General features: G+C 33.0%; 1 protein-coding gene across 2 annotated transcripts; it reads right to left on the bottom strand.

The window, feature by feature from the left end:
- Nucleotides 1–1609: 1609 nt before the first annotated feature.
- LOC134246447 (cytosolic 10-formyltetrahydrofolate dehydrogenase-like) lies at nucleotides 1610–23624 on the bottom strand. Of its 2 annotated transcripts, none has more exons than XM_062728814.1 (25): nucleotides 23486–23624; nucleotides 19548–19689; nucleotides 18479–18713; nucleotides 17997–18162; nucleotides 17611–17712; nucleotides 17417–17506; nucleotides 17153–17287; nucleotides 16533–16661; nucleotides 16315–16400; nucleotides 15991–16138; nucleotides 12662–12781; nucleotides 12209–12271; nucleotides 10690–10754; nucleotides 10444–10594; nucleotides 10080–10150; nucleotides 9789–9894; nucleotides 9369–9456; nucleotides 9029–9122; nucleotides 8574–8673; nucleotides 6986–7084; nucleotides 6524–6689; nucleotides 6143–6248; nucleotides 5256–5455; nucleotides 5057–5137; nucleotides 1610–3961 (listed from the first exon to the last, which is right to left on the bottom strand). In XM_062728814.1, exons 1-24 carry the CDS (start codon nucleotides 23528–23530, stop codon nucleotides 5070–5072), a joined length of 2775 nt encoding a protein of 924 aa, XP_062584798.1. In that variant the 5' UTR covers nucleotides 23531–23624; the 3' UTR covers nucleotides 1610–3961; nucleotides 5057–5069. The 2 variants fall into 2 exon arrangements, with proteins under 2 accessions (XP_062584798.1, XP_062584799.1); XM_062728815.1 differs by lacking the exon at nucleotides 23486–23624 and adding an exon at nucleotides 20581–20721.
- Nucleotides 23625–24404: the final 780 nt, after the last annotated feature.

The raw sequence follows: 24404 nt of genomic DNA, 5'->3' as shown, positions 1-24404 counted from the left end.
GTTTACCGTTAAATATGGCCTCATCCGAAGGACCGGTCTCCACGTCCTACAATGGGAATCGAATCCGTGACGCAAGGATCAACTCTTAACTCCTTGACGGTAGTTCAGACACTCTAACCACTGCTAGGCCTTTCAACTGCCGCTAGGGGTTGTTATGAACGATAACTCACTGCTGAAACTTGTTTAGAGCAGGCTCGGGGTATCTAACTATTTACACGCAAGGCAGTTTTTAGCATTTCCCAAGTGTTTCTTTGCTCTCAGTAGAATCCACTGGTTTTAAAATTTAGCACCAATGTTAAACTTATTTACTGTATTGTTGTGGACACTGGTTTACTGCATATAATTAAAATTCTTAATTAAAATAAAAAGTGAAATCTACCCTCCCTCTCAGTTCTAACCTAATTAAATTTTTATACTCGGTCGTTCCCCTTCGTGTTTAGTAACACAAATAAGATGATCAATTGTTGCATTTACTTGTAAAAAAAAATATATATTTACAAAGGAAGCGAAAAAGTGCGAACACAAAAAACATGACATTAAATTTTCTTCATAATAATCATCAAAGAGAGTTAAAACTATTGAATATAGTCTGTTCCCCATTCATTTGACCCTGTTATTTCAGGTAGAGGGAAGGCATTCTTTCTCTTGGTCAAAACTTTTTGTGTACAAAACAATGTAAGGAACCCTTTTGTGTATATAACAATACCAATGCTGAAGCAACCTATATGTCATTCTATAAACGGTAACTCATAAATCGGCACTAAGTTGGTCATTTTTCACACCTGAGTTACCTGTCCTTAAACACAACATCGGAAAAGTCAATTATAAATGATTAAACCTTTTAATGATGTAATTAAAAGTATGCATAAGTTATTATCTTTTTTGATAATTTCATGTACCTATAAATCTATCTATACAATGTTTTTTACCATATGTGCAACTTGAAAAATTAGTTGAAAGGCCTACCACTGCGCCATGCGGGCGACAAACAATGACTTTAAACAAGACTGTTGATATTCTTGTTTCATTAATGTGTTCGTCAATAACTACCTCGTTATAGAAATTGTTAGTATGTAGAGCATGCTCTTGCGCGTCGAACCAAATGAGTTATATAAACCCCATATGCAGGTGATAAGGGTATTTTACAACATAAGGGAAGCTGTCGATTGAAAATTTGAAGTCATCACGTTTATCATAATGCTGTTTTGTCAAATTACCATAATGATTAAAGTCTTTTTCCAATTAAATATCAATATATGAAACAGATTTATCAGATTCTTTGGTATGTACTATTTCAAGCTCACCGAGATATATTGTGTGGACAATGGAATTATTATTTGATAGTACAGACGTTGTCAAGATATGGATTAAAATGGCAAGTTGAAGGCCACAGCAAGAGTTTTTTTTTCTTCTCGTGCTTTGGTTTTTAAAATAAATTCTGCATCTTATCATATGAATACAAAAATATGTCTTCTCATATTGGGACGCAATTGATATCCATGGAAATTCCGAGATTTTTGAAGACCTGGTCTCCAAAAATAACATAGTCATATATCCCTCTTAGAAATTAAAATAAGTTATTTTCCTTTGCAAATGATGACAAAAAGACAACAATTTAGAGATTTTATAGAAATCTCTCAAATGCCACTGCAAAAGCTTCAAATTCCACAATATTAAAATGAACATTCATACTGCATTCAGCATATTTTCTTAAACTAAAATATTGATACACAACCCTTACTTCCAACATAAATTCAGATATTCAAATCTGATCACCTATCAATACAATGTATAATACTGATCCATTTCAAATAGTTGAAAAGGCTTTGAAATATGACAAATATTTTAGCATCTAGATGAAACTCATAAATCAACTCTCTTGCATCTTACAAAAACATTCTCAATATTCATAAATTTGTCTGAATCATGATAGTTAGGGGAAAATAAGATGAAAAAAGAAAACACATTTAGGATGTATCAAAAGTTTTGAAGTAAATATGTCAATTTTTATCATATGTACACAAACTACATATTTTTTATAAGGCCAAAAAAAATTAATCAATAGTTTCTCAGGCACCGCCGCATCAGTTCAAAAACGGCCGCATTGATCAATTTTATTGACATATTGAAAAGGGAAATAACTCAATTTTCTATTTTTCAAAGCTGAAAAAGAAAATCGAGTTATTCCCCTTTTCATAATTGCCAAGAAAGACGTTTTTATTAGAAAAACAATACATTTCTTCTAAATTTAAAGTATTTTCTAAATTAACTGTTAAATAAATGTTTGGAATAACATTATTTCAAATGGAATACATATTATAACTAATTTCAGAGAACAAAAATTAAGAAGTAGTAGATATTATCATTTTCTTTAATAAATGGCTTAAAAAAGGTGTAAAACCTGTTTCAAAAAAAAAAAGCCTGTCTGTCGCATTGAATTTTGAATTTTTTGGCCTGAGAAACTATTAATTACTTTTTTTTTTGGCCTAATTGAGAATTCAATAAAAATCATAACACTTATTTTGATTAAATATCCATAGCTTATGGCACATTAGATTTAACAATGAATAACATGTGTCAAGGGAATATTTCCTTCTTTAACCTTCATTTAAATATCATTATTTATATTTAAGAGTCATTACGTGCATATTATTACAGATTATATTATGGCTATATCAAGTAGAGAAGTTAACGATGTACAACAGTCTGACAAAAAGCACAACCAACATAGTGAAAGAAAAGTCGAAAATCACCAACAAAACTCCATGTACATATGTAAAATAGCTGGCCAAAAGCAAGCAATATCCCCTCATATAAAGGAAGCAAATGTACAAAAATCCACAGAAAAGATGAACAGTTTACCCAAAGCTTTAACAAAACATGATTTTTAAACCTCTACAGTACACTTTAAAATGCTAGTTACCAAATGACAAAAATAAAAACATAAAATAAGTACATAGGTATGTGCCTTAAAAAAAAGGCTTAAAACAATTCAGTGAAAAAATAAATGCTTGGTAAGCTCTCTATATAATTCTATTGGAGTGTATATTGGCTAGTTTTCCAATACATTTAATCAAAAATTTACCACATCTAAACGGTAACAACAATAAATTCCATTACCTGCAACTTACTTTTTAAATTAAATAAAAAATTATTAAACATGATTAAGCAGTCTGATTAAAATCAAACCTTCACTAGCTCCTTTTTATTTTGTTTGTCACGTGAAAATACACAATAAAAAGGAGCTAGTGAAGGTTTGATTTTAATTAGATTGATGATTAAGTTGAGAATATTTACTCTTTTTGAGTATGTTTCTCAAAACATTACCGATATGCTTGCAAACTCAATGTGCTAATGGTGCCTGTACTATTTAAGTGCACAGTGTGGTGAAATTGGTTACACAAATTATGAGGAAATGATTGCGTGAGCAGATCTTCCTGGACATGGCACAGTAATAAACACCAGCATTAACAAGCCTACAAACCACGTCTGACTAGATATGACAAAACAAAGATGGGATTTGTATTTAATGTATTTTCTTTGGTCTTAAAAACTAAATTCAAAAAGTATCAGGGAAAAAAAGATGTACAGTGATATGATGCATTAGAGTAAGGGGCGGCAAAAATAACTAATCTAAAACTATGAAGTTAAAAAATAAAATCCAATACCTTTAAAACAAATAAGTCTATGACATTAGAAAGATATTTCATTATCTAAAATTGTACAACACTGTTTTGTGTTACAACACAGTTATTCAATATTAATACATGTATTATCTAAAATAAAACTGTTCAAAATTGGTTAAAAAATAGTGATGAAATATTTTAATGAGGTTGTCTTTTTTGGCACAGAGAAACCAGTGTTTGATAAAACAAGTCTTTTTTATGCATCATACATTTGTTTTAATGGAATGGAAGTACAAATCTCACACCCTCAGAATTTGAACTTGGTTCTCTTCTTTCTGGATTGCAAATAATAAAAAAAAAGTTTCAAAACATATTGCATATTTCAATACAAGTCCTCAAAACAGTGAAAAAGCTATTTAATTCATTGGGAACATCACTTATTTGTGATTCACTCATCTAACAAAACTGCAGAACTTAAACTTAACTGACAAGGAAATATATGCAGCTTAGGCTATATAAAATTGAAATCTTGGTTCTCAGGCCCGCGCGCATCCGTTTTGAGGTAGCCGCATTGCCGATTTTATTGTATTTTTGATAAAATAAAAAGTTGGTGTTGCGGAGACCAATCCGGGAAAAAAAATTCCGACCTCATTTGTTTCGTAGTTTAGTATTCAAATACCACTTCCGGTAGCCATTTACAATGAGATTTTGGATACTTCGTTTGAAAATACATTCGAGGACATTACCTACGATGTTTACATGCTGTTAAGCAATGGATAAAGCAGAAATTTTGACCAGAAACGGAAAGTATATTTGTGATTAAAAAAATTTTCTTTATGTCAAAGAAAATTCGGAAATTAAAATTAGAAAAAATACCTCCCTCATTTACTTTATTGCCAATAAAATGAAAAATAAAATGCCGCCCTCCCGCATCTGTTTTGGAGAAAATTGGCCTGAGAACCAAGGAATTAAATTTAGATAGCCTTACACCATTTCGAAACATTTGTTGATAGAAGTGCAATGAAATGGTCCAGTACAATTTGACTCGAATGGCTGAGAAAATATAAAATTAAAATTGTAGTTCAAAATTAATTAACTTTCAATTTGCGATCCTGTGTTAGTTCATGATATAAACTTATTTGTACTAGTCAGTTCGTTTATTAGTTCATGACAACACCTTGCCTGTACGTGTGAGTAGCTCTGTGATTCCATAATAACATGCCTGTACATGTCAGTATCTCGGTCAATGACAAGAACTTGCCTGTACATGTCAGTACCTATGTTAGTCAATGACAAGAACTTGCCTGTACATGTCAGTACCTCTGTTAATCAATGACAAGAACTTGCCTGTACATGTCAGTACCTCTGTTAGTCCATGATAACTTGCCTGTATGAATCAGTACCTCTGTTTGTCAAAGATAAGAACGTACCTGTCTCAGTCCTTCAGCTACTCTGTCCATACTCTACAGTAACTGCTTTTGTCTTGAGATATTCTGTCAGCGCTTCCATTCCTATACAAAACGAACAGTTAGTTAGTCATAAGAGATAAAGATAAACTGACAATACTGTAAATTTCTAAATACAAGCCAGGAATTCACTTTTTGTGTGTGTATTTTTCCATCAACTTACCAAGATCCTTTCCAAATCCAGACTGTTTGAAACCTCCAAAGGGAGATGCCACATCAGTCTTGTTGTACGTGTTGACAAACACAGTTCCAGCATCGAGGTGATCAGCCACATACATAGCCTTGTTGATGTCGTTAGTAAACACACCTGAGGCCAGACCATACTCTGTTCCATTGGCACTCTTCAACACACCATCTATGTCCCTGTTATTATACATGTAGGGATAGAGAGTTTAAATCAAATCAATTTATTCCTTTTCCTGAAAACATAAATATCAAAAGGCTTCAATGGAATGGAAAATGAAAACAGTTGATGGAATGAAAGAATTAAATTTAAGATAATTCTATTTGTCAGTGTCTATGCATTGCATATCTCAAAATTTCATTGACTGCAGCTTAGCTATGAGATACAGTCAGGTGCAGTAAATGGTAAACTTCGAAGCAACGGTATGGAGAATGATTCTTTGATGTTTAAAATTGATAATAAAATTAGAAGGGTAAGTAAGGATTGAACTTTGAAATTCAAATTCAGAGATTATCATTCTTTGACTTTAGAGATGGGCACGGGGCAATTAAAAGCAAAGAAAATTCATGTGCATGTTTTGTCAATTTCTCAGGTTAAACTATTTATTTTCTTTTACAATCATCTTCATCGATTTCAAAATTGTTGATGATGTCAAGATTAATTTTAATATGTTAACATATTTACTACAAACCATCTGTAAATATAACAGTATAATTAATGACTAAATGATACATTTCTGCTGGTGGACTTCCTTGTACAAAGTTTAACCCCTATCTGTAGTAAGAATATTGCCAATGCTGTCTTACCCATCTTGTACAAAGTCTAACCCCCTATCTGTAGTAAGAATATAGCCAATGCTGTCTTACCCGTCTTGGAATTTGGAGATGATCATAACCGGACCAAAGGACTCCTCCTGAGCAATAAACATGTGGTCCTCCACCCCGGTAAACACTGTGGGCTCCATGAACAGTCCTACAACAAACATTGTACATCATCTCAACAAATAGGCTGATAACTAGATAATCACTCACCAACTTATATCAATGAAAATCTATTTTATATTCTTTATTCAGTTCTAAAATAAATCATAAATTATATACTGGTGTTAAGAAATGCACAAGTGATTACACCTCTTGCCCCAAATTCTACATTAACTATTAACAATGGCAAACACTGGTGTAATTCACTACCAAGTCTCTTAAGTCTCATAAAAACAAGTACAAATCGTCCTTTTATATGACACCTACCTTTCCTGTCGACCTGTTTGCCCCCATACACCAGCTTGGCTCCCTCTTTAACCCCCACTTGACAGTACTCCAGTAATTTCTCCAGGTGAGCTCTGTGGTTCTGTGGGCCGTGGTCAGTGGAGCGGTCAAGCGGGTCCCCAATCTTCATCTTCTTAATCTCCCCAATCTACATTGTTTTACAGGGGAAATGTTACCCTCATAACCAAATGCTACTTGTCGTATGATATTTTTTTCATATCAATAATTTTGTTTTTAATGAGAAAAAAAAAATGAAATCAAACAAGCTGCTGTAATACAGTAAAGTACTTACAAAGTTTAAAAAATATTTGTCGAAAACTTTTTTGAGTTTTTGTGTTAAATGTTCCAAGCCTAACAGGCATTTTTCATATTACTACCATCTGGAAAATTATGAAGCAAAACATTCTTTGCCTGTCACACAAAGAGTTAACCACAAATGCTTACAATGCGTTCCACATATTCGTCATGTATAGATTCCTCAACAAACAGCCTTCCTGCAGCTATACAGTTCTCTCCCTTGTTGAAAAACACTGAACTCATTCCCTAATGATGAAAAATAAAACATTGTAAAAAAAAATTATACTTGATTGATTTTGTACAAAGGGTGAACAAGGTCATAGGTTCAGAAATAACTACATGTACCTTCTCATTTAATAATTGTGACCTTTAAAACTGATTTAAAAGTTTTAGTGGTGATGTGTTAGTGGAGCCAGTAAAACATGTCTGTGACCGTTAAATCAGCTTTAATAATCACAGATTACAAATGAGAAGATAGTTATTCCCATTCTAATTAGGGGTGGGACGATATACCGATACACCGATACATATCGATATTTTCCTCTAAGATACGGTTTACGATACAAGCATTCAAATATCAGTATGAAACGATACACGAACGACCTATCCAAAATTGAAAATGAAAGTACATGTCCTTGGAAAATGGCGGCTTGTACGAAGCGAAAAGATGATGTTGATTATTGAAAACACACTTTAGAACTAATAAGTCGTTGTTTAGGGGTAAAATGTTTTCACTTTTAAGCAGCCTCGGAAGATTGGACAAGAAAAGTTCAGTATGTAATGCGTGCTCTACACAGAAAGCATCGTTTCCAGAGTATTTGATATTATTAATTGTTAGTCCATCTCGTTTTTTTTTTTTTTTTTTTTTTTTTTGTAATCTCAGCTTTGCTACAGACTTTCAGCAATTAATAAAAATGTAAATGTGATGTTTTTAAATGAATTTTAGTCAGTGTTCTCTGATGAACTACTCAACTATTTGTAAACAACTTCATAAAAGGAATTTGTAATAATAATATGTACATGTATTATTGTTTTTATAAAGTTTTAGTGAATGATATTGATTAACTTCAAGTATTAATTTCAAAGCAGACATGATTTCATATAAAATAATTTGTTGATTTAATGTCAAGGCAAAAAATGAAATAAAATACTTATTCTTTTGAATAGTTTTATAATTTATCATGTTGATTGAATGACAAGACAAGAAATGAAATAAAATACTAATTTTCTAAAATAGTTTTATAATTTATCAAAATATCCAGATGTGTATCGTATCGTGCCAATATATCGAGATACGTATCGTATCGCAAGATCTGTGTATCGTCCCACCCCTAATTCTAATGCAATTTATTTATTTTGAAGGGTCTTGCTTTTGCGTAATTCTATTATGACTTCACATTCAAAAGCCTTTTCGCTCTATCATACTGCTTTAAAGAGCGATCCATTAGCCAATCAAATGCCTTTAATAAAACAACTGCATTATAATGGATACTGTGTTTAAATTTTCCATTAAGTAACATCATTCCATCCATTATAAATAATCATTATATTTATCTACTTGAAATTAATATGTGTATTTTTTAAGCAAATGTGTTTAGTTTGCTAACATAAAACTTCTAACTTACATAATTTTTGAATACATTTTCAACTTCTATTTCCTTAGACAAACTACAGCTGTACATAGAGTGTACTTTTTAATTACATTGATCTATTTAAATGTTTTGTTTTTTTTTACCATTCTAACAGCTTTGTCCATATCACAGTCACTAAATATAATCAGAGGGGATTTCCCTCCCAGCTCCAGAGAGACCTTCTTCAGGTTAACCTTGGCACAACTGAAATAATTATTTACAAACGTATTATTCATGTAATCAAAAGAACAACAAATCTTACAGTGCAACAACGTGATTGTAACTTCATATGAAAGTTAACAACTCCTCCTGTACCACTGAATAAAACCTAATGATACTTTAACAGATTCTTTATTACATAATGCCATTGTGCATCTCTTATTTTACTTTTTGATATGACAATTAATACAGGCCTCTCAGAGCAAAACATGAACTTTGCCATTATAACGATATGGGAGGCTGGGGTATCATTTAGTGAGCTCAGTCAGTGCTCACAGCACCTCTAGTTTGAAATTAAACTCATTTCAAAAAAAGAAAATCATCTTTAAGACAGGGTTACCTTTCCATGATGGTTTTTCCAATAGGAGTGGATCCTGTGAATCCAAGCTTCCTGATCTCTGGATGTTCTGACATGGCTTGTCCAATGGAAGAACCTGAAATGAGAAGCTCAAGTACGAAAGGAAATACATATTGTATTTGAAATCTCAGAGGTTAGAAAACATTTTTGTCAGAGCTGTCTCCCTTGGTGCTTTTTCTTTAATCACCAAATGATAGAGAAAATTCTGTTTGCTTTTTCTACCTCCCTACCCAAGCAGTCCCAGATAAAACTCATTTGGACTGTCCTTCATGGAGGATCTCTCCCCCCCCCCCTGTCTCTCTCTCTTTTTCTCTCCCCTTACCTGGACCAGGTAAGATGTTGATTACTCCTGGTGGAAACCCAGCCTTCACAACAAGTTCTGCAAATTTCAGGGCTGTCAGAGGAGTGACCTAGTGAAAATGAAAGATTTTCAGAAGTTTACATATATGGCAAAATCATTTTTTTTTTTTTACGCATTTAACTTAATTATAATATATGGGAAAACTTTAATAGGAGAAATTGTTTCATCTAAATTCTCCCTTTCTACAGTTACATTCAAAACTGTTTGATCCGACATGCATTGGGAGGCAAATTTTGTGTTGGAATAACCAGGGTGTCGGATTTCACAGGCCAACGAACATGAAAAATATTAAAATGGGAATGAAAATAAGGATTGAAATTTAAAGTGATTTGGATTACACATGAATTGGATAAAACAGTCTTGCACATGTTTGTTACATACCTGTGCTGGTTTTAGGACTACTGTGTTGCCTGCTGCCAAACAAGCTGCCATTTTCCACGCCAACATCATCAAGGGGTAATTCCAGGGCACCACAATTGCACACACTCTGATAATCAAGACATATATTCTTTAGTCTTTTCATTTTAAATTGATGTTAATGACTAGTCTAATGATAGCTAATAAATTTATCAAATGTTCATCAATTCCATTTCATCATGTTTCATGTATTATACTATTCTATTACACGTGTATATAATTTAAAAAGAAATGATAGCTTTTAGTATTACTCACCCAATAGGCTCCCTCTTGGTGTAGGTCAGGTTCTTGTTTGGCCGTGCATGGTTAATAGGAATGGTCAAACCCTGAAAAGATAAGGAATATGTACAAAACACAAAGATATATGTTGTCACACACAGTCATTATAATACAACAAATAGTTTAACCATTTTTAATGAACAACCATCTGAAAATAATTTGCAAAATTAGATCAATAAAAATCAAAAGATTCATATATACAGTGTAATTTTAATTTAATTTGCAAATCTGATCCGACACAAAATATAAAAGTTTAGCAGCTTTTCCCTTCTTTACAGTGCACTAATATGTACACGAACATTAATTCTATTTGACCACTATAAGAGAGTTAGATTTTAACCTGAATCTTATCACACCAGCCAGCAAAGTATCTGAATGTGTCAATAGACATCCCCACGTGTGTCTTCAAGGCTAGAGTGTATACAGCTCCTGAGTCAATGCTCTCCAGCGTAGCTAACTCTTCCCGGTGCTCATCCATTAAATCTGCCAGTCTGAATTTAGATTTTATTTTATTATGAAAACAATTTAAAATATAGAATACAAATACATGCTGGTGAATGAAAATAAACAAAACCAGTTGAGTTACCTGAACATGAGTGTTCCTCTGTCCCTGGCATTCATCTTCCCCCATTCACCTTCATAGAAAGCAACCTAGTAAAGGGGGTAAAAAAGTATATTATGTGAGGGTCAAAATACATCAAAACAATCAGTCTTCACGAAAACTCACTGGTCTGGAGACCGAGGCCAGTGAATTTTGATGTCGGGTCAGTGAAAATCAAAAGTAGAATGGGCTTGATGATTATAAAAATCATTCAAAATCAATATATATTTTAACTGACTTACTTGGGTAAACTTCAATAATATATGAAATAAAATGAACAAACATGTGTTGTTGAATCGTTATATTACAAAATGGATGTATTACGTAACAACTGGAACTAGCTAGTAACTATTAACTACTACGTAAAATGTGCGAATTTCCAATGAACAACTTAACAAAACGTGACAAAGGACGAAAAATGGCGGCATTTCAAAAGTTGAAGTGCGAAAACATGTATTAATTTACAATTATGAAAATGTATTTATTTTATTTTTTAATTAAGGGGGCCAGTAAAAATTATAGTGGGCCAGTAAATGTTGAAAGTTCACTGGTCCAACTGACTAGTTAGTTTAAAAAGTTTTTGTGAAGACCGAACAATGGCCCTTATTTATAAAGACCCATGAAGTTTACAGTCTTCGCGCTTAACTTTTTTGACTACAAGCCCATAGGGCAAGTTAAAGTATAAAATTTGGTAGCCCAAACGAAATTTTTCTAGCCCAACTCAAGAGAAATAACAAATGAACAAATGACGTTTTAATAAGTGCAATCACATTTGCATTTCCAATTTAATTCAATTTGATCACTAAGCGTTCAAAACCACTTTGAGTAATTGTTTTAAACACTTTGCTGCATCAGTCAACAGTGTGACATGCACACATCTTTAAATAAAAAATACTTACAGTAAGATTATGAAAATTTAACTATGTATCTAGATTTTAGAACAGTTGATATCATATATTTATTACTCTTTTATTTATTTATAAGAAAATAAGGGGTATTTCGGTGATTCCTAGGGGCATTTCGGTGATTCGTAGTACCGGTGTATTCAGTCCATGGTCAGATTTCCAGCCAATTTCGCTAACGCTTTGATTCTACGTACTTCATTTTGTGCACCAACTTTTATTTCTTCCGTAAGAGCCCTCCTGTTCATGAATCACTGACTTGGGATAGCCCTTCTTGATATTTTATAAAAGGAATCATACTTCGCCACCAGAAATTTACTAACTAGCCCATCGAGCATGTGCGTAAATAATTTTTGGTAGCCCGATCCCGATTTTACTAGCCTTGGTCATTGGGCTACCGCTTAATTTCAAAGACTGAGTTTAAAGTATCTTATTTGAGGAGTATTTAAGAGTTTGATTAACTTGTTTGCCATCAGAAATATGCATTTGCATTTATTTTCTTTAGACACAAACAATTCAGCAATTCATTAAAATATTCTATAAGACTACTGAAAATAAATTATTTTTCTATTCTCAACGAATTTAAAGAAATGATGTGATACCTTGGCAGCCTCTACAGCTCTGTTCACGTCCTCTGGTGTACCCCTGGACACCTTACAGATCACCTATAAGATAGAAAAGTGTACAACATAAGATACAAAAGTAACAAGTGTACAACTCCAAATAATTTGAACAAAAAATTAGATGGATGATAATTGATTCATACTACTTATGAATGGAATGAATACCATGTATACTCATGTACTCAGGATCAGGAACAATACTACATACTTTTTGATTCAAATGCTTATTTTACAAAGGCACAACCTGTCTACAATCAACACTACTCACCCCCACCATTGGCTTTAACAATACACAAACAGGCTTCCCATTTGACGTAATGTACAAAAGTTTTCCATTTGTGGTTTCCGAGTATACACAAGTATTACATTTTCGTTCTGGGAATAACCCTATACCTAACACACCATTACTGGGATAACTAATTGTAAACTTACAGATTCATCATTAGGGTTAATTGTGTCAAACGTCCTTCCATCAGACGAGTCCACAAATTCGTTGTCAATAAAGCACTGGTGAGGGAAGGACAGATCCATGTTGTTCACTCGCATGTTGACCTACAAAATCAGTCCAACTGTATGACACTCAATACACAAAACATGCTTCCTTCTAAATGAGCATTTTATCAAAAATTTACATCTTATATTAATATAAATATTGCATATGGTTAAGGGTAACAATGAAATTTTACATCCCAAGAAAACATGTTGATATGCAGTTGGACAATGGGGATGAAAATGGACAAAGATACCCTCAATTAAATGCATATTTATTCTGTTACAATGAAGCGCATTGAAGTGGTAAAATTTTCCGTTCGAATGGAACGTATTGAGCTATCTTTAGAATGTTTATTGTCATCTTATGACACGCCCATTTCTTTAGAAATGGATAAAACGGTCAATTTGTTTATCCGAATACCTGTAGAACAGGTTTTCCATAAATATAATAACCAATGAAATTGACGGTCTGTAAATAAACACCGAGTAAACACGTGTTCGACCGAAACATGTGTTGTGGTGACTTCAAAATAGACATGATGAGTTCAAAAATATGTGCATATTCGTTGCAAATTGTGTTTTACAGAAGCGGGGAGTCTCTAACTCTCTCTTCTAATTTTTTGAAGCTCCATTTTAGTGTAACTCATATTGCTTGTCGCGAAGAATGGGGTGTCCTAAAACATTACGACGAATATTTCTTTCTCGTTTCTTAAAATATGGGCGTGTCACTATGTTATAATTGACGTTCAAAACATGACTCAGAACGTTTTTTCCAAACGGAAAATTTTACCACTTCAATGCGCTTCATTGTATATAAATTGTTTAATAAACATAGAAGTACACATGAAATCCATGGTCAACATTTTTTTTGAATATCACCCATGTACAAGGATTGTTGACTGCAGAAGGTTCAACTTCTTAATTCAGATGGTTGTTGTATTTTTCAACAAATCTTTTAACTGCTTTACAAGAAAATTCAAATTAAATAACTATTAAGGATGTACAACACACCTACCCCAAAAAATTCCTGTCGTTTAATTTTCGTTATTTTTGTATATTTAGTAAAGGACTATATGTATTGCATGTATGCAAATTTTGGACAAAATCATTCAAGTGGTTTTTGGACAGGAACTTCCAAAAATTACCCACCTTTAGTTGTTTACAAGGAGAGAAAATTTTTAATCAATGAACTACTTAAACCTTGATTTTCAAAAAGGCCAGGTTAGATATAAATGTCAAATTTCATTGACTTATTCCTTTAACCATTTAACACAAAAACATAGTCATCCTTTTGATATACATATCATCAAAACAATTTTTAAAGACCTTAAACTGAAAAACTATGAATTACCTAAGCCTTGAAATTTGTGTATTTTTCAAATTCAAATCTTTTTGGTGAAAAAACCTGTCGTTTAATTTTGGTAAAAAACTTTCTTTAGGTAGCTGGTAGTAAAAATAATCTTCATAATTTTTTGTATAATTTTTGTACGACCAGTTTTGATTTAATAGCGGAAAATTACCCCCTCCCCCTTTCTCAATAAATCACGTTCCCGCGCGTCTTTCAGACGGGGGTCGATCACTTTGCTATGAATCTACAAATACACATTTTAAAAAAATCAAATTGGAATATTGCTTTTGCTTCAAAAATTTATTAACTTACAAATTTATAAGTTCTCATATGTAAAGCGTATTTAAATGTAGATTTTTAGGCAATTTTTGAATACCCCTACCACCCCACCCCTTCCTTTTTTGCGTCGCAGACCAATAGCGTTTGACGAAACGTCGTTTACAGTGCAAATATACTCGTATTTCGTCATTTGAATCCCGGAGGTATGCATTAGTTTTTAAATTCATTAATGAAGAATAAATATTGACTACTGTTTTTATATGTATCAGGAAAAAATTACTGAAGGATTTTAGTGTTTAGTCCATATATGTATGCGCTATGCATTCCATATCACATGAAACCTGGATACGAATTCAAGTTATGTTGAACTTGAATATGTTGATTTTTAATTTTATTTCTTTAATTTTATTTATAAAAAATGGTGTATGTTCAATTCTCCTGTGATATAAATGGAATAATTGTAGTTTCTTTCATGTCATTATTTCAAACGAGACAGTGTGTGGCCATGGGGATACATCGACATTTGCAAAGATGTACACCCCTCATGATATTGTACGCATTCTTTCAATGTCGTTGATTCTACAGTTAAAATGAAAATTCCGTATTCGTCCACATTAACTTCAAAATATCAAACATTAAACTCTTCATCTATTTCAATTTATATCAAATCGCACATTGATATTTTTAAAAATCTTATAGGAGCTACGTTTTGTTTTGATTAGAGGAAATGCGAACCGACTTTGTTGACAGTGACAGAAAGTCAAACGATTTGCTGCAATAGGATATTCAGGAATGCAGATTATTCATTACTAGTGAACAATTCTTTTCAATTCTATACTTACATTGCGTATATGAGGTCTTTAGTATTCAATTCTCGGATTTATCAGGTCTTGCTGTAAATGTATCTGATTCTGTGGAAAACCGTGAATAAAGGGAGAAAATAAAGATCTCCTACATTTTCAGAGTTGTTCCTCTTTGATCAGTAAGGTCTGAGAACAACATCAATTTTACATGTATATTGTAAAAGTTTTTATGTTTGTTTATTGTTGTTTTATTTAATTAAAGAAGAAAAACAATATCTATATCGTAAATGTACAAACTGTAATGAATGTTATATAGCCAATTGTACATAATGAGAATTTCGGCAATGTAAAATAAAATTTTCAGAATTAAACAAAAAATGCTGCGCTTTGATCAAGAATACAATTTATTGTATATGGAATGAAATAAAATAAACATTAAGGGATGGTATTTTATGTCTTGCTTTTTATGGAGTTTAATCGGGTTAATTAAAAAAAAACTTATTAATATGGTACGCATATCACAGCCAAAGCCCATTTCCCATTTTTCTTATATGATTGATATACATCGGGATCGTTTTACTCGTCATTTTGACGCTTTATTTTTGACGTTAAATTTGACGTCACGTCAAACGTTCAATTGAAATCGCAAGAGTTATCTCCCCCAGTGTGTTGTATGTCTTTAAATGGACAGAATTTTCCAAATCATAGTGGCCATACAGTTACTTTCATGTCAAATTACAAAACACTCCAGACATTTTCATTATCAGATCCAAATAAATATTTTTGTATCTTTGCACTATAGCTATAAGAATGCTATCCATCTTTTTATGTGAACTTACAGCATCAAATGTGAATGGCTCCTTATCCTCTATTCCTCGGAATCTACGGATCACACAACTGGCAAAATCCTCAAACCCGGCATTCATATACACGTCCTCATTCTGTAGACTAACGCCATTACATTTCTCCTTGACCTCTTCCACCAACCTACAAAATCAATAAAACAGAGAATTAAAAACAAACTAAAAGATTTAACAAACTTTTCAATAAATTTCTAGCCATCCCTGTCATCTTGTAAAGGTGCGACAGTGGAGTTTGGAAGTCTGTTTTTAGTCCAAGGTTCACATTATTATGTTTATTGCAAGAAATACAAAACTTTTTACCTTACAACATCCATGGACCCTGCACCAGACTTGAAGAAATCAGTTGATTCATCCACTTCAATGTTGAGTATCCCACCCCATACAACCTACAAAACAAGTACCCGTATCTGGCATTTTACTTCATGAACAGCTTCAGTAAGAAATACATTCAATCATGTGTACTTTAGTTTGATTATCTCATTTTAAGCTTCCAAATAAATAAACTTAAAGATCCACACCTTAAGATTTTTGATCATATTTTCCTCCTCTGGAGTCAGTTCTAGCTTGGTCTGAGAGGTGTCCTCCTTGCCAAATTTAGACGCCTGGATCATCTTCCCATTCTCGAACTGTAGCTGACTAACATTCACCTGGTGTGTGATGGAAAAGTACGCAATGGATATATAAAGCACACAAAAGTTAAAGGTAAATTTTGTACTTGGTAGTTAGTCACAGGGCTGAATTATGGTCTGGCAAACAATTTTTTTCTCTTGCTAACTCATATGACAAACACTCAGTCCTGCTTATTAAAATGACTACTTTTGGTACAATTTTTTTTATATATTGAAAACTTTCTTTTGTTTCAAAATAATATAAATCCATTAGAATCAAGGGTGAATTAATTTGTAATAAATCAAATCTACTCTCTTGATGAAGGAAAGGCTCATACATTCAAAAAGAACTATCTTAATAGAGCAGGTGGGGGTTTCTGAAAGGAGTTCTTGTGAAAAATAAGTTAACTTCAAAACAGAGCATATCAAAGGAAAATCTATCATTAAATTTTCAGTGAGTTTGGTAATCTTAACAGTAGCATAATCATTTGATCTTTTCAAAATTATAAACAATGAATTGTTAAACTCACCATTTTCCCATCGTTGCCGAAGATGACCATTCCATTCTTGTGAACAATGGCTGGTTTACTGGCACCAGGTATATCCACCTGTGTACCTCGGGGTTCCATCCTGTTCCAAAGTCTGGACCCAAATAACGTCACTTTCTACAAAAACATACATATATATGCTAAACTCTGGATAGAAATCCACTTAAATCTAAAAAAAATCTTGAACTCTCATCTTTTTGACATTAAGGTTGGTAGAGTAAAAAGCGTTATTTGATTCTGAGTTACCTCCCCCTTGATCTCAATCCAGGCCCCTGGCACCTTGTCACAGCCTCTGATAAAATTATGGATGTTCTCTGCAGACTGATTCAGGTCAATCTTCAAACAATGAATTGTAAGTTATTTTTTCCCATTATTATATAAGTTTTGTATCATAAAGTTTTTATGTGAATTACTCTGTAAGAATATCCCCACTGCATTACCTTGACATTGGCCTTTTTCAGAAGAGCATCATATGTAGCGCCCTCTTCAGGCTGCACAATCCGCGGTGCTCTCCCTTGGTGGATCATCTGGACAGCCTCTCCCTAAAATGATTAAAATGAAATGTGCAAAGTCTCTACTCTACTCTACTCTAGAGGAATAATAATTCACTCCCTATGCATTCTGTTCACAGCTATTTTAGTAGAATTTTTTAACTGCATAAAATTTAGGGTCAATGAATCAACATCATTTAAACATCATAAACTGATTTCCATCGAAAATCTGCTATATAAAGGAAGTTTTCCTTTTTTAATCTGTGGATTTTGAATAAGATATTTTTCATAAAATTCTTAAATTCATACAGAAACACCAACAGTGAATGGTTTACCATGGCTTTGACCCCTTCTGGAAACAGGAAGCGGTTGTAAATGGTGTCTACAGTGTCATCAGGGGCAACATAGCACTTCTTCTGTAGGAGGATCGGTCCTGTGTCCAGTCCATCGTCGGCCCAGAAAATAGAGAACCCGCCCGTTTTATCTCCCTGCATCAGGGTCCTGACACAGAGGAAGGGAATTGTTAATATCTGTACTATGTTCAGCATTATACATTACAAACGAGGTTTATACATGAACACTCTCTAAACATAAATGTTTTTTTATCCATTTGAAAATACGTAATGCTTGAAACTAAGGATAATTATGGATCAGTGGGTCTCTAGTTCATGGATGTCACTTTAAATATGACTATAACTGAAAAAATATTTAATCAAATCCACCTTTAATGGATTTATTAAGAAATTTAGCCAATGATTTTTTTTACATCTATTTATAGAGCATTTGGTAATTATAGAGATATAGGTATAATACATACCAGTTAATGGCTGATGCCCCTCGATGCCTGGGTAGGAGGGAGGGGTGGTAGATGATAGACTGGTACTTGGGGTAGTTGATGACATCCATGGGGATGAACTGAGAGCAGAAGGGGAGCACGTTAAGCTCCGCCCCTACAGACTTGTATTCCGCCAGAATCTCGGGGACCGCCACCTTCTTCACCTGCCACCTCTTGTACTTAAATACCGGAATGTTGTCCTTAGCCGCCGCCACAGCTAAACACAACACAAGTTAGTGAAACGGTAAAAAATATTACTTTAAATTACTGCAATAAAACAAAATTTATTCAATATAAAGTGTTTTTTAGTGCAGGTAAGAGTTTGACGTCTCAATTTGTAGGCATTGTAAAATAAACTGATATGAAACTTTTCATTTTTCTTCGTTCTAATTTTTAAACTATGGACGACGCATCTAGCACTGTGAAATTGAAATACATTTAGAGCACTAGATGAATTATCATGGTTATGGCTTCATGAGTGCATGTCAATTATTCTGTGTGATACATGTACTATGATAAGAAGTATCCTACATTGCACAATAATGGTATACTTGTTTCTGCAGGATATCAGTTGTTCTAGATAATGTTAGCCCTAATCTACATACTATTTTGGGATGAATAAAAAGCTCCTAGTATGACCCACTTTTCCTAGGTTAAATTTGAGAATGCTTTCAATGTGATATTACGACGCTTCACTTTCGACATATTTCGGCACTTCATATACAATTTATTTGGATGAGGACACGAGGTTATTAAAATTAATAACTGGCATTGTAGAACACAAGCTAGCATGTGTCTACATAAGAGACAGGATACACAAGTGACCTCTCTGTAATCTTGCCAATTTTCATGGAATGGATGGTAATCAGTTAAAATTAATACAACACATGTGCAGTAAGGACATGTTGTCACCGATTTACAAGCTAAACTGTGGAGTAATTACGAAGTTATAACCATTACACAAGCCCTATGCAGACTCTTTTTGACAGCTACCGTATCCTTTTCTCCCTTTTCCCTCCTATAATTTTTATAGTTTGTTATAAAATCTTACCCAGTGGGTCTGGTTTGCCGTTGACATCAGGGACAGTGAACACCCCTACGATGTGATGTCCATCCTTCTGTAGTAGTCGATACACCTCCGCCCCGAACAAACTCTGACCAATCACAGCAACTTTCATTCTGTCGTACCAAGTCTGTCATAATAAAAACATTAATCCTTCAGAAAGTTCATTAAAACTTGATCTGTTTACCAATTTATAAACATGTAATCTTCATGTGATTACTCTTTATACCTTTCCTTCAACAGAAATTCTATATCTCATTATCTATAGGTTTACATCCTAACTGACTAGAAGCAGTGAGAATGTTATATGTCAATAGTTCAAAGGAATAAAAAAGTTGACAAACATAAATTGATCTCATAAAAACTAAAAGGCACTTTAAGAAATGAGGTATTTAGTAATTATATTATAGCTGATAAGACAAGACAGTTGTGACACAATTCCACTTATGCATATATTACTCCTCCAGTGCTTATGTGCATGTTCTTGTCAAAATATTATGTACAGGCGGCAGGTTCAGATCACTATGTACATACTTTAGTTTTGTCGGTCAGCTACATCAAAAGCAATCTGAAGGCCATGTGAAGTGTTAAATATTAAATATGATTCCCACTTATTTTTAAACAAATTCAACAGCCTGACAAACATAATAAAAAGAGAGACTGTGAGGGTCATTATTGAGGATTCAACCCTGACCCAATTCATTCAGGTCATGCTTTTATATAGCAAACTCAATTTAACATGTTTGCAGCCTGTATTTCCCAATGCATGTTATGTGGTACTTAATTCCTACGTGGAATCAAAATAACAACATATATTCTGGAGGAGTCGCAGTTGTAGAAAAATTTAAAGAAGATTTAGATTACCTTTTAAATACTCTACCTATCCCCTGCATGTTTTTCATTTAATGAAACAGTGATTTAAAATTCAAGTTCCTCCATCAAATATAAAAAATCCTTGATTTTTTTTATAATAGATTTATTTACAATTTAGCTACATTATTATTCTAAAAAAGCAGCCTACCTTTTGTAACGCTGCAGCAGGTTTACAAAACTAGAGCAGACTAGTTTAGATATTCCAGCACTGTTTGTAAACAGGCCTCGTGCAAAAGTAAATCTGGATTACGTAGTCAGACAGGTCACATGATCAGCAGCAGGTCTGACCTACATATCCTGTTTATTGTGAATGACAAAGGGAATTAACTCTGGGTGTAAACATTTACCTACTCCAAGTGTTGACACAGTTGCATATCGTTATGTAATGTTAACTAATGTTTTGTCCCTACCTCTTGTTGATTTTTTTATCTTTTGTCGTAGACAGATAAGAATTATAAATCTCATGTCCAATATAGATAAAGATGTGTCCAAAAAATATTTCAGAAAGATTTTTTTATCATAGTAATTAAATTATGATTTTAATTACATTTTTTTTCTTGAAAATTATTTTATTTTATTTTATCATGCTTAGTAATTATTAATAAAAAAAAATTATAATATTTATTTAAATATTATCAATATAAAGGAAATAATTCACACGAATATATTTTGGGAAAAACAATTCCAACAGTATTTAGCATTGAATACCCAGTATATTGTAGGCCTATATGAATTTTGTCAGAATAAAAATTTAGTGTAGAACTGTAGATTATTGATTTTATTATGATTAACAAAAATCGTTTTCATCCATGTATGCATGACAGTAAAGCAGCTAGGCCTAGATGTCTGCATCCATGTGGACATTATTTTGATCTTTGTATTAAGCATGGTTATGAGCATGAATAGCATGCAGATCTATTTATGTTTATAAATAGATTTTTTTTATCTATGATTATATATTATGTAGAATAATATAAAAGATATTTCTTTTGAACCCAACATGATATAATATATGATATTATTATTAATATAAAAGATTTTTATTTGTTTGTTAAACCATACGTTTAAAAATCTCTTATTAGGTTGCATGAATTATTATAACCTTGGAAAGTGAGGAAGTCAGTGGCAATTAAGGTCATACGCAAAGTAGTCTGAACTTTATTGGGCTCTTCCCTGGAGTTGAAGAGTTCCACTAAATGAAGGACTGTGTGCAATACTTTTTAATTTTTATGTATATATAAAAATTATGGATTTGTACAACTCTTCTAAAACAAATTTTGATGGAAAAAATGTCGAATTTATATAGCATAATTTTTGTACATTTTTCTTTGAATAATGCAAAAACATTCATAATTTGATATCTTTTCAAAACCCCTGGTAACACATGCTGATTTTTCATCTTAGAACGTCATGTAATGTTATTATAAGTTTAAATTCAAAATATCTTGAAAAATTATTAGTAGGTAAGGTACCTTGCATATGTCCTTAACATCTACATGCTGTCAGACAATTATAACAAGTTCAATACATGTGTCTGTGACACTAAATTGATAATCATGCTGACTCAAGCAGTGAATTAGAATTCAGTCACCCATAATTCTAAGCCACTGCTTGAGCTATCATGATCAGTTGACAGTTGAAGATAGAAAACACTGTAAATACCGGTACCCTGGAAATTTGTTCTAAAGCAGAGAATTTGTTTACAAGTAATAAAACCATGTCCAATCTAAATTAAGACACAATGAAATCCATTTAATGCTAAAATTGGAAACAAATATTGCTGCATAAGTGAATATTAACGGGTTTTTTTACTGTGAATCTGAAGCTGTCTACTGTCAAGTATATCAGATTAATTTTATATTCCACATATTCCCAAGAGCTGGAGTTCTTCTGATAGTTTTGCTTGCCAATTTAGATGTTCTAATAAGTGCAACTAAATATTCAAAGGATTTTAGAGCGAGTACTCTTATTATAAGTAAATTCATTATAAGTTGGTGCTTCCCTGTTAATTTTAAAATGTTCTTTCTCCTTTCTCTTATCCCTGGCCTCAAGACCATAAATTGACAACAGACTTAAGTCAATTAAAGTTTTGATTTTTGATATCTTAAGTTTTATTTTAAGTAATTGATTGAAAGTTTGCAATTATAAACATATAACACTGAAATTTAAACATTTCACGAAACTTTGTTCCATTATCAGAATTTTTTTTTTTTATTATACTGGTGTGAAATTTTGACAAAAGTCTGTTCTCAGTTTTGGTCTTTGGGCATGGTTGTTAAAATAATTTATGGAAGTGCATGTCTCATTGATAAGAGGTGAAACTAGATGGTTTAAGAGTATAATTTAAGATTAATGTTTGTATGCCACATCACTCATGAACACACCCTGGCTCCACCCTACCCCAGGGAGTCAAGATTTGAACAAACTTGAATCCCCCACTCCCACCCGCCAAAAGGACACTTTGTAAGTTTGTTGAAGGTTTTGTTTTTGAAATTGGCCAAGTAGTATTCAAGCAGAAGTCAAACAGACAGACAGATGCTGGACAAAATGTGATCTGTAAACCGCTTGTCAGCTTTCAGTTCAGCTGAGCTAAAAAGTCCCCGGAAGAGATGATGCATGAAACATTTTATATATATTATATTTGTTTATTATTATAACAGCAATATTCAGTTTATTATTAACAGCAAATTTGCAGTTTACCAAAAATATGAAACTTTTACATAGGAGGAATTAGTACATGACAGTGCCAAGATCTGGTCCTGCTGGAATCACCGACACAAGGTCTTGTGGCATATGTGGCATCACATGATTCAAGGAACATTATGAAACATCAACATTTAAAAGACACCAAATTTATCACAAAGCTAAAATAAAAATCCTTTTAGGTGTTCAATTATTTGAGATCCCTCTTATGCAATTTTCTGACAATTTCCAGGTACATTGCAGAAGTGCAGTCCATCTGGTGTGCAATACGCCGGTGCACACTCTACAATATGTACTGATAATGGCGCGAAAAATATCTTCTGACCTATATTTTGTTATCTATACATTACCTGAGAGGTAGAAAATAGACGGACAAACTGTCTCGATGCAAACATTCTATCTGGGTCAGTTTATCAGTAATGTTTATCCTTCTATCATGTCCCTAGACGTTCTCCAAAAAGTATGGTTGGCGGTCAAGGTCGTTTGACGTGCAACGTTCTTACGGGATATTCGGTGCGTCGATTTACCCAAAAGGACCCAAAAGGACCCAAAAGAACCCAAAAGGACCCAAAAGGAACCCAAAAGGACCCAAAAGGAACCCAAAAGGACCCAAAAGGAACCCAAAAGGACCCAAAAGGAAATTAAGAACAACCCAAAAGGACTTGAAATAAAGACAATAAATGGATATATAATGAACATTTTCATATTTTATTAAATCTAAAACTATTTCTTTTAGGGTAAAGTGTGTGGTTGGGGTGGAGATGGGAGGTCCCCCACCACCCATAACCCCCCCCCCCCCATCCCCGATACCATATGACTAAAACATGAATAAGATAAAACTTTTTTATTCATTAAATATCATATACATGTAGTAAGATATGGTTAAACAGAAGGAGAAGTAAATTAATACTTTGTTAATTTCAGCTAAAAGAAATCAAAGCATACCTGACCAGATTTAGTGTTTGTTGTGCTATAAAAGTTGTATGTTATTGTTACAGTTGCAACTGTATAAGTATGTTTTTGCCAACTTTTATGTAAAAATATAATATAATATTCGTAATTTACTTCAAATTATTGATTTTCAATTTTTTATGATATATTAATCAAAGTCCTTTTGGGTTCCTTTTGGGTCCTTTTGGGTTCCTTTTGGGTCCTTTTGGGTCCTTTTGGGTTCCTTTTGGGTCCTTTTGGGTCCTTTTGGGTAAATCGACGCACCCGGGATATTTGATTGGTTGCTAGAACGCACACCTACAGTGGAGGATGAGTTAC

This window comes from Saccostrea cucullata, unplaced genomic scaffold (assembly GCF_032062105.1).
Source record: "Saccostrea cucullata isolate Sc308-1 unplaced genomic scaffold, CSIRO_AGI_Scuc_v1 ctg532, whole genome shotgun sequence".
In the NCBI taxonomy this organism is placed as follows: Eukaryota; Metazoa; Mollusca; class Bivalvia; order Ostreida; family Ostreidae; genus Saccostrea; species Saccostrea cuccullata.
This window is presented reverse-complemented; position numbering and strand designations above follow the sequence as displayed.

Coding starts and splice junctions, on each gene's coding strand:
- LOC134246447 (XM_062728814.1), bottom strand. CDS start 23,530: ATGTTTGCATCGAGACAGTTTGTCCGTCTATTTTCTACCTCTCAG. Junction 17,713..17,996: donor CAGAAGGGGTCAAAGCCATG/GTAAACCATTCA, acceptor TAATCATTTTAG/GGAGAGGCTGTCCAGATGAT. Junction 12,272..12,661: donor TTAACCCTAATGATGAATCT/GTAAGTTTACAA, acceptor TCTATCTTATAG/GTGATCTGTAAGGTGTCCAG.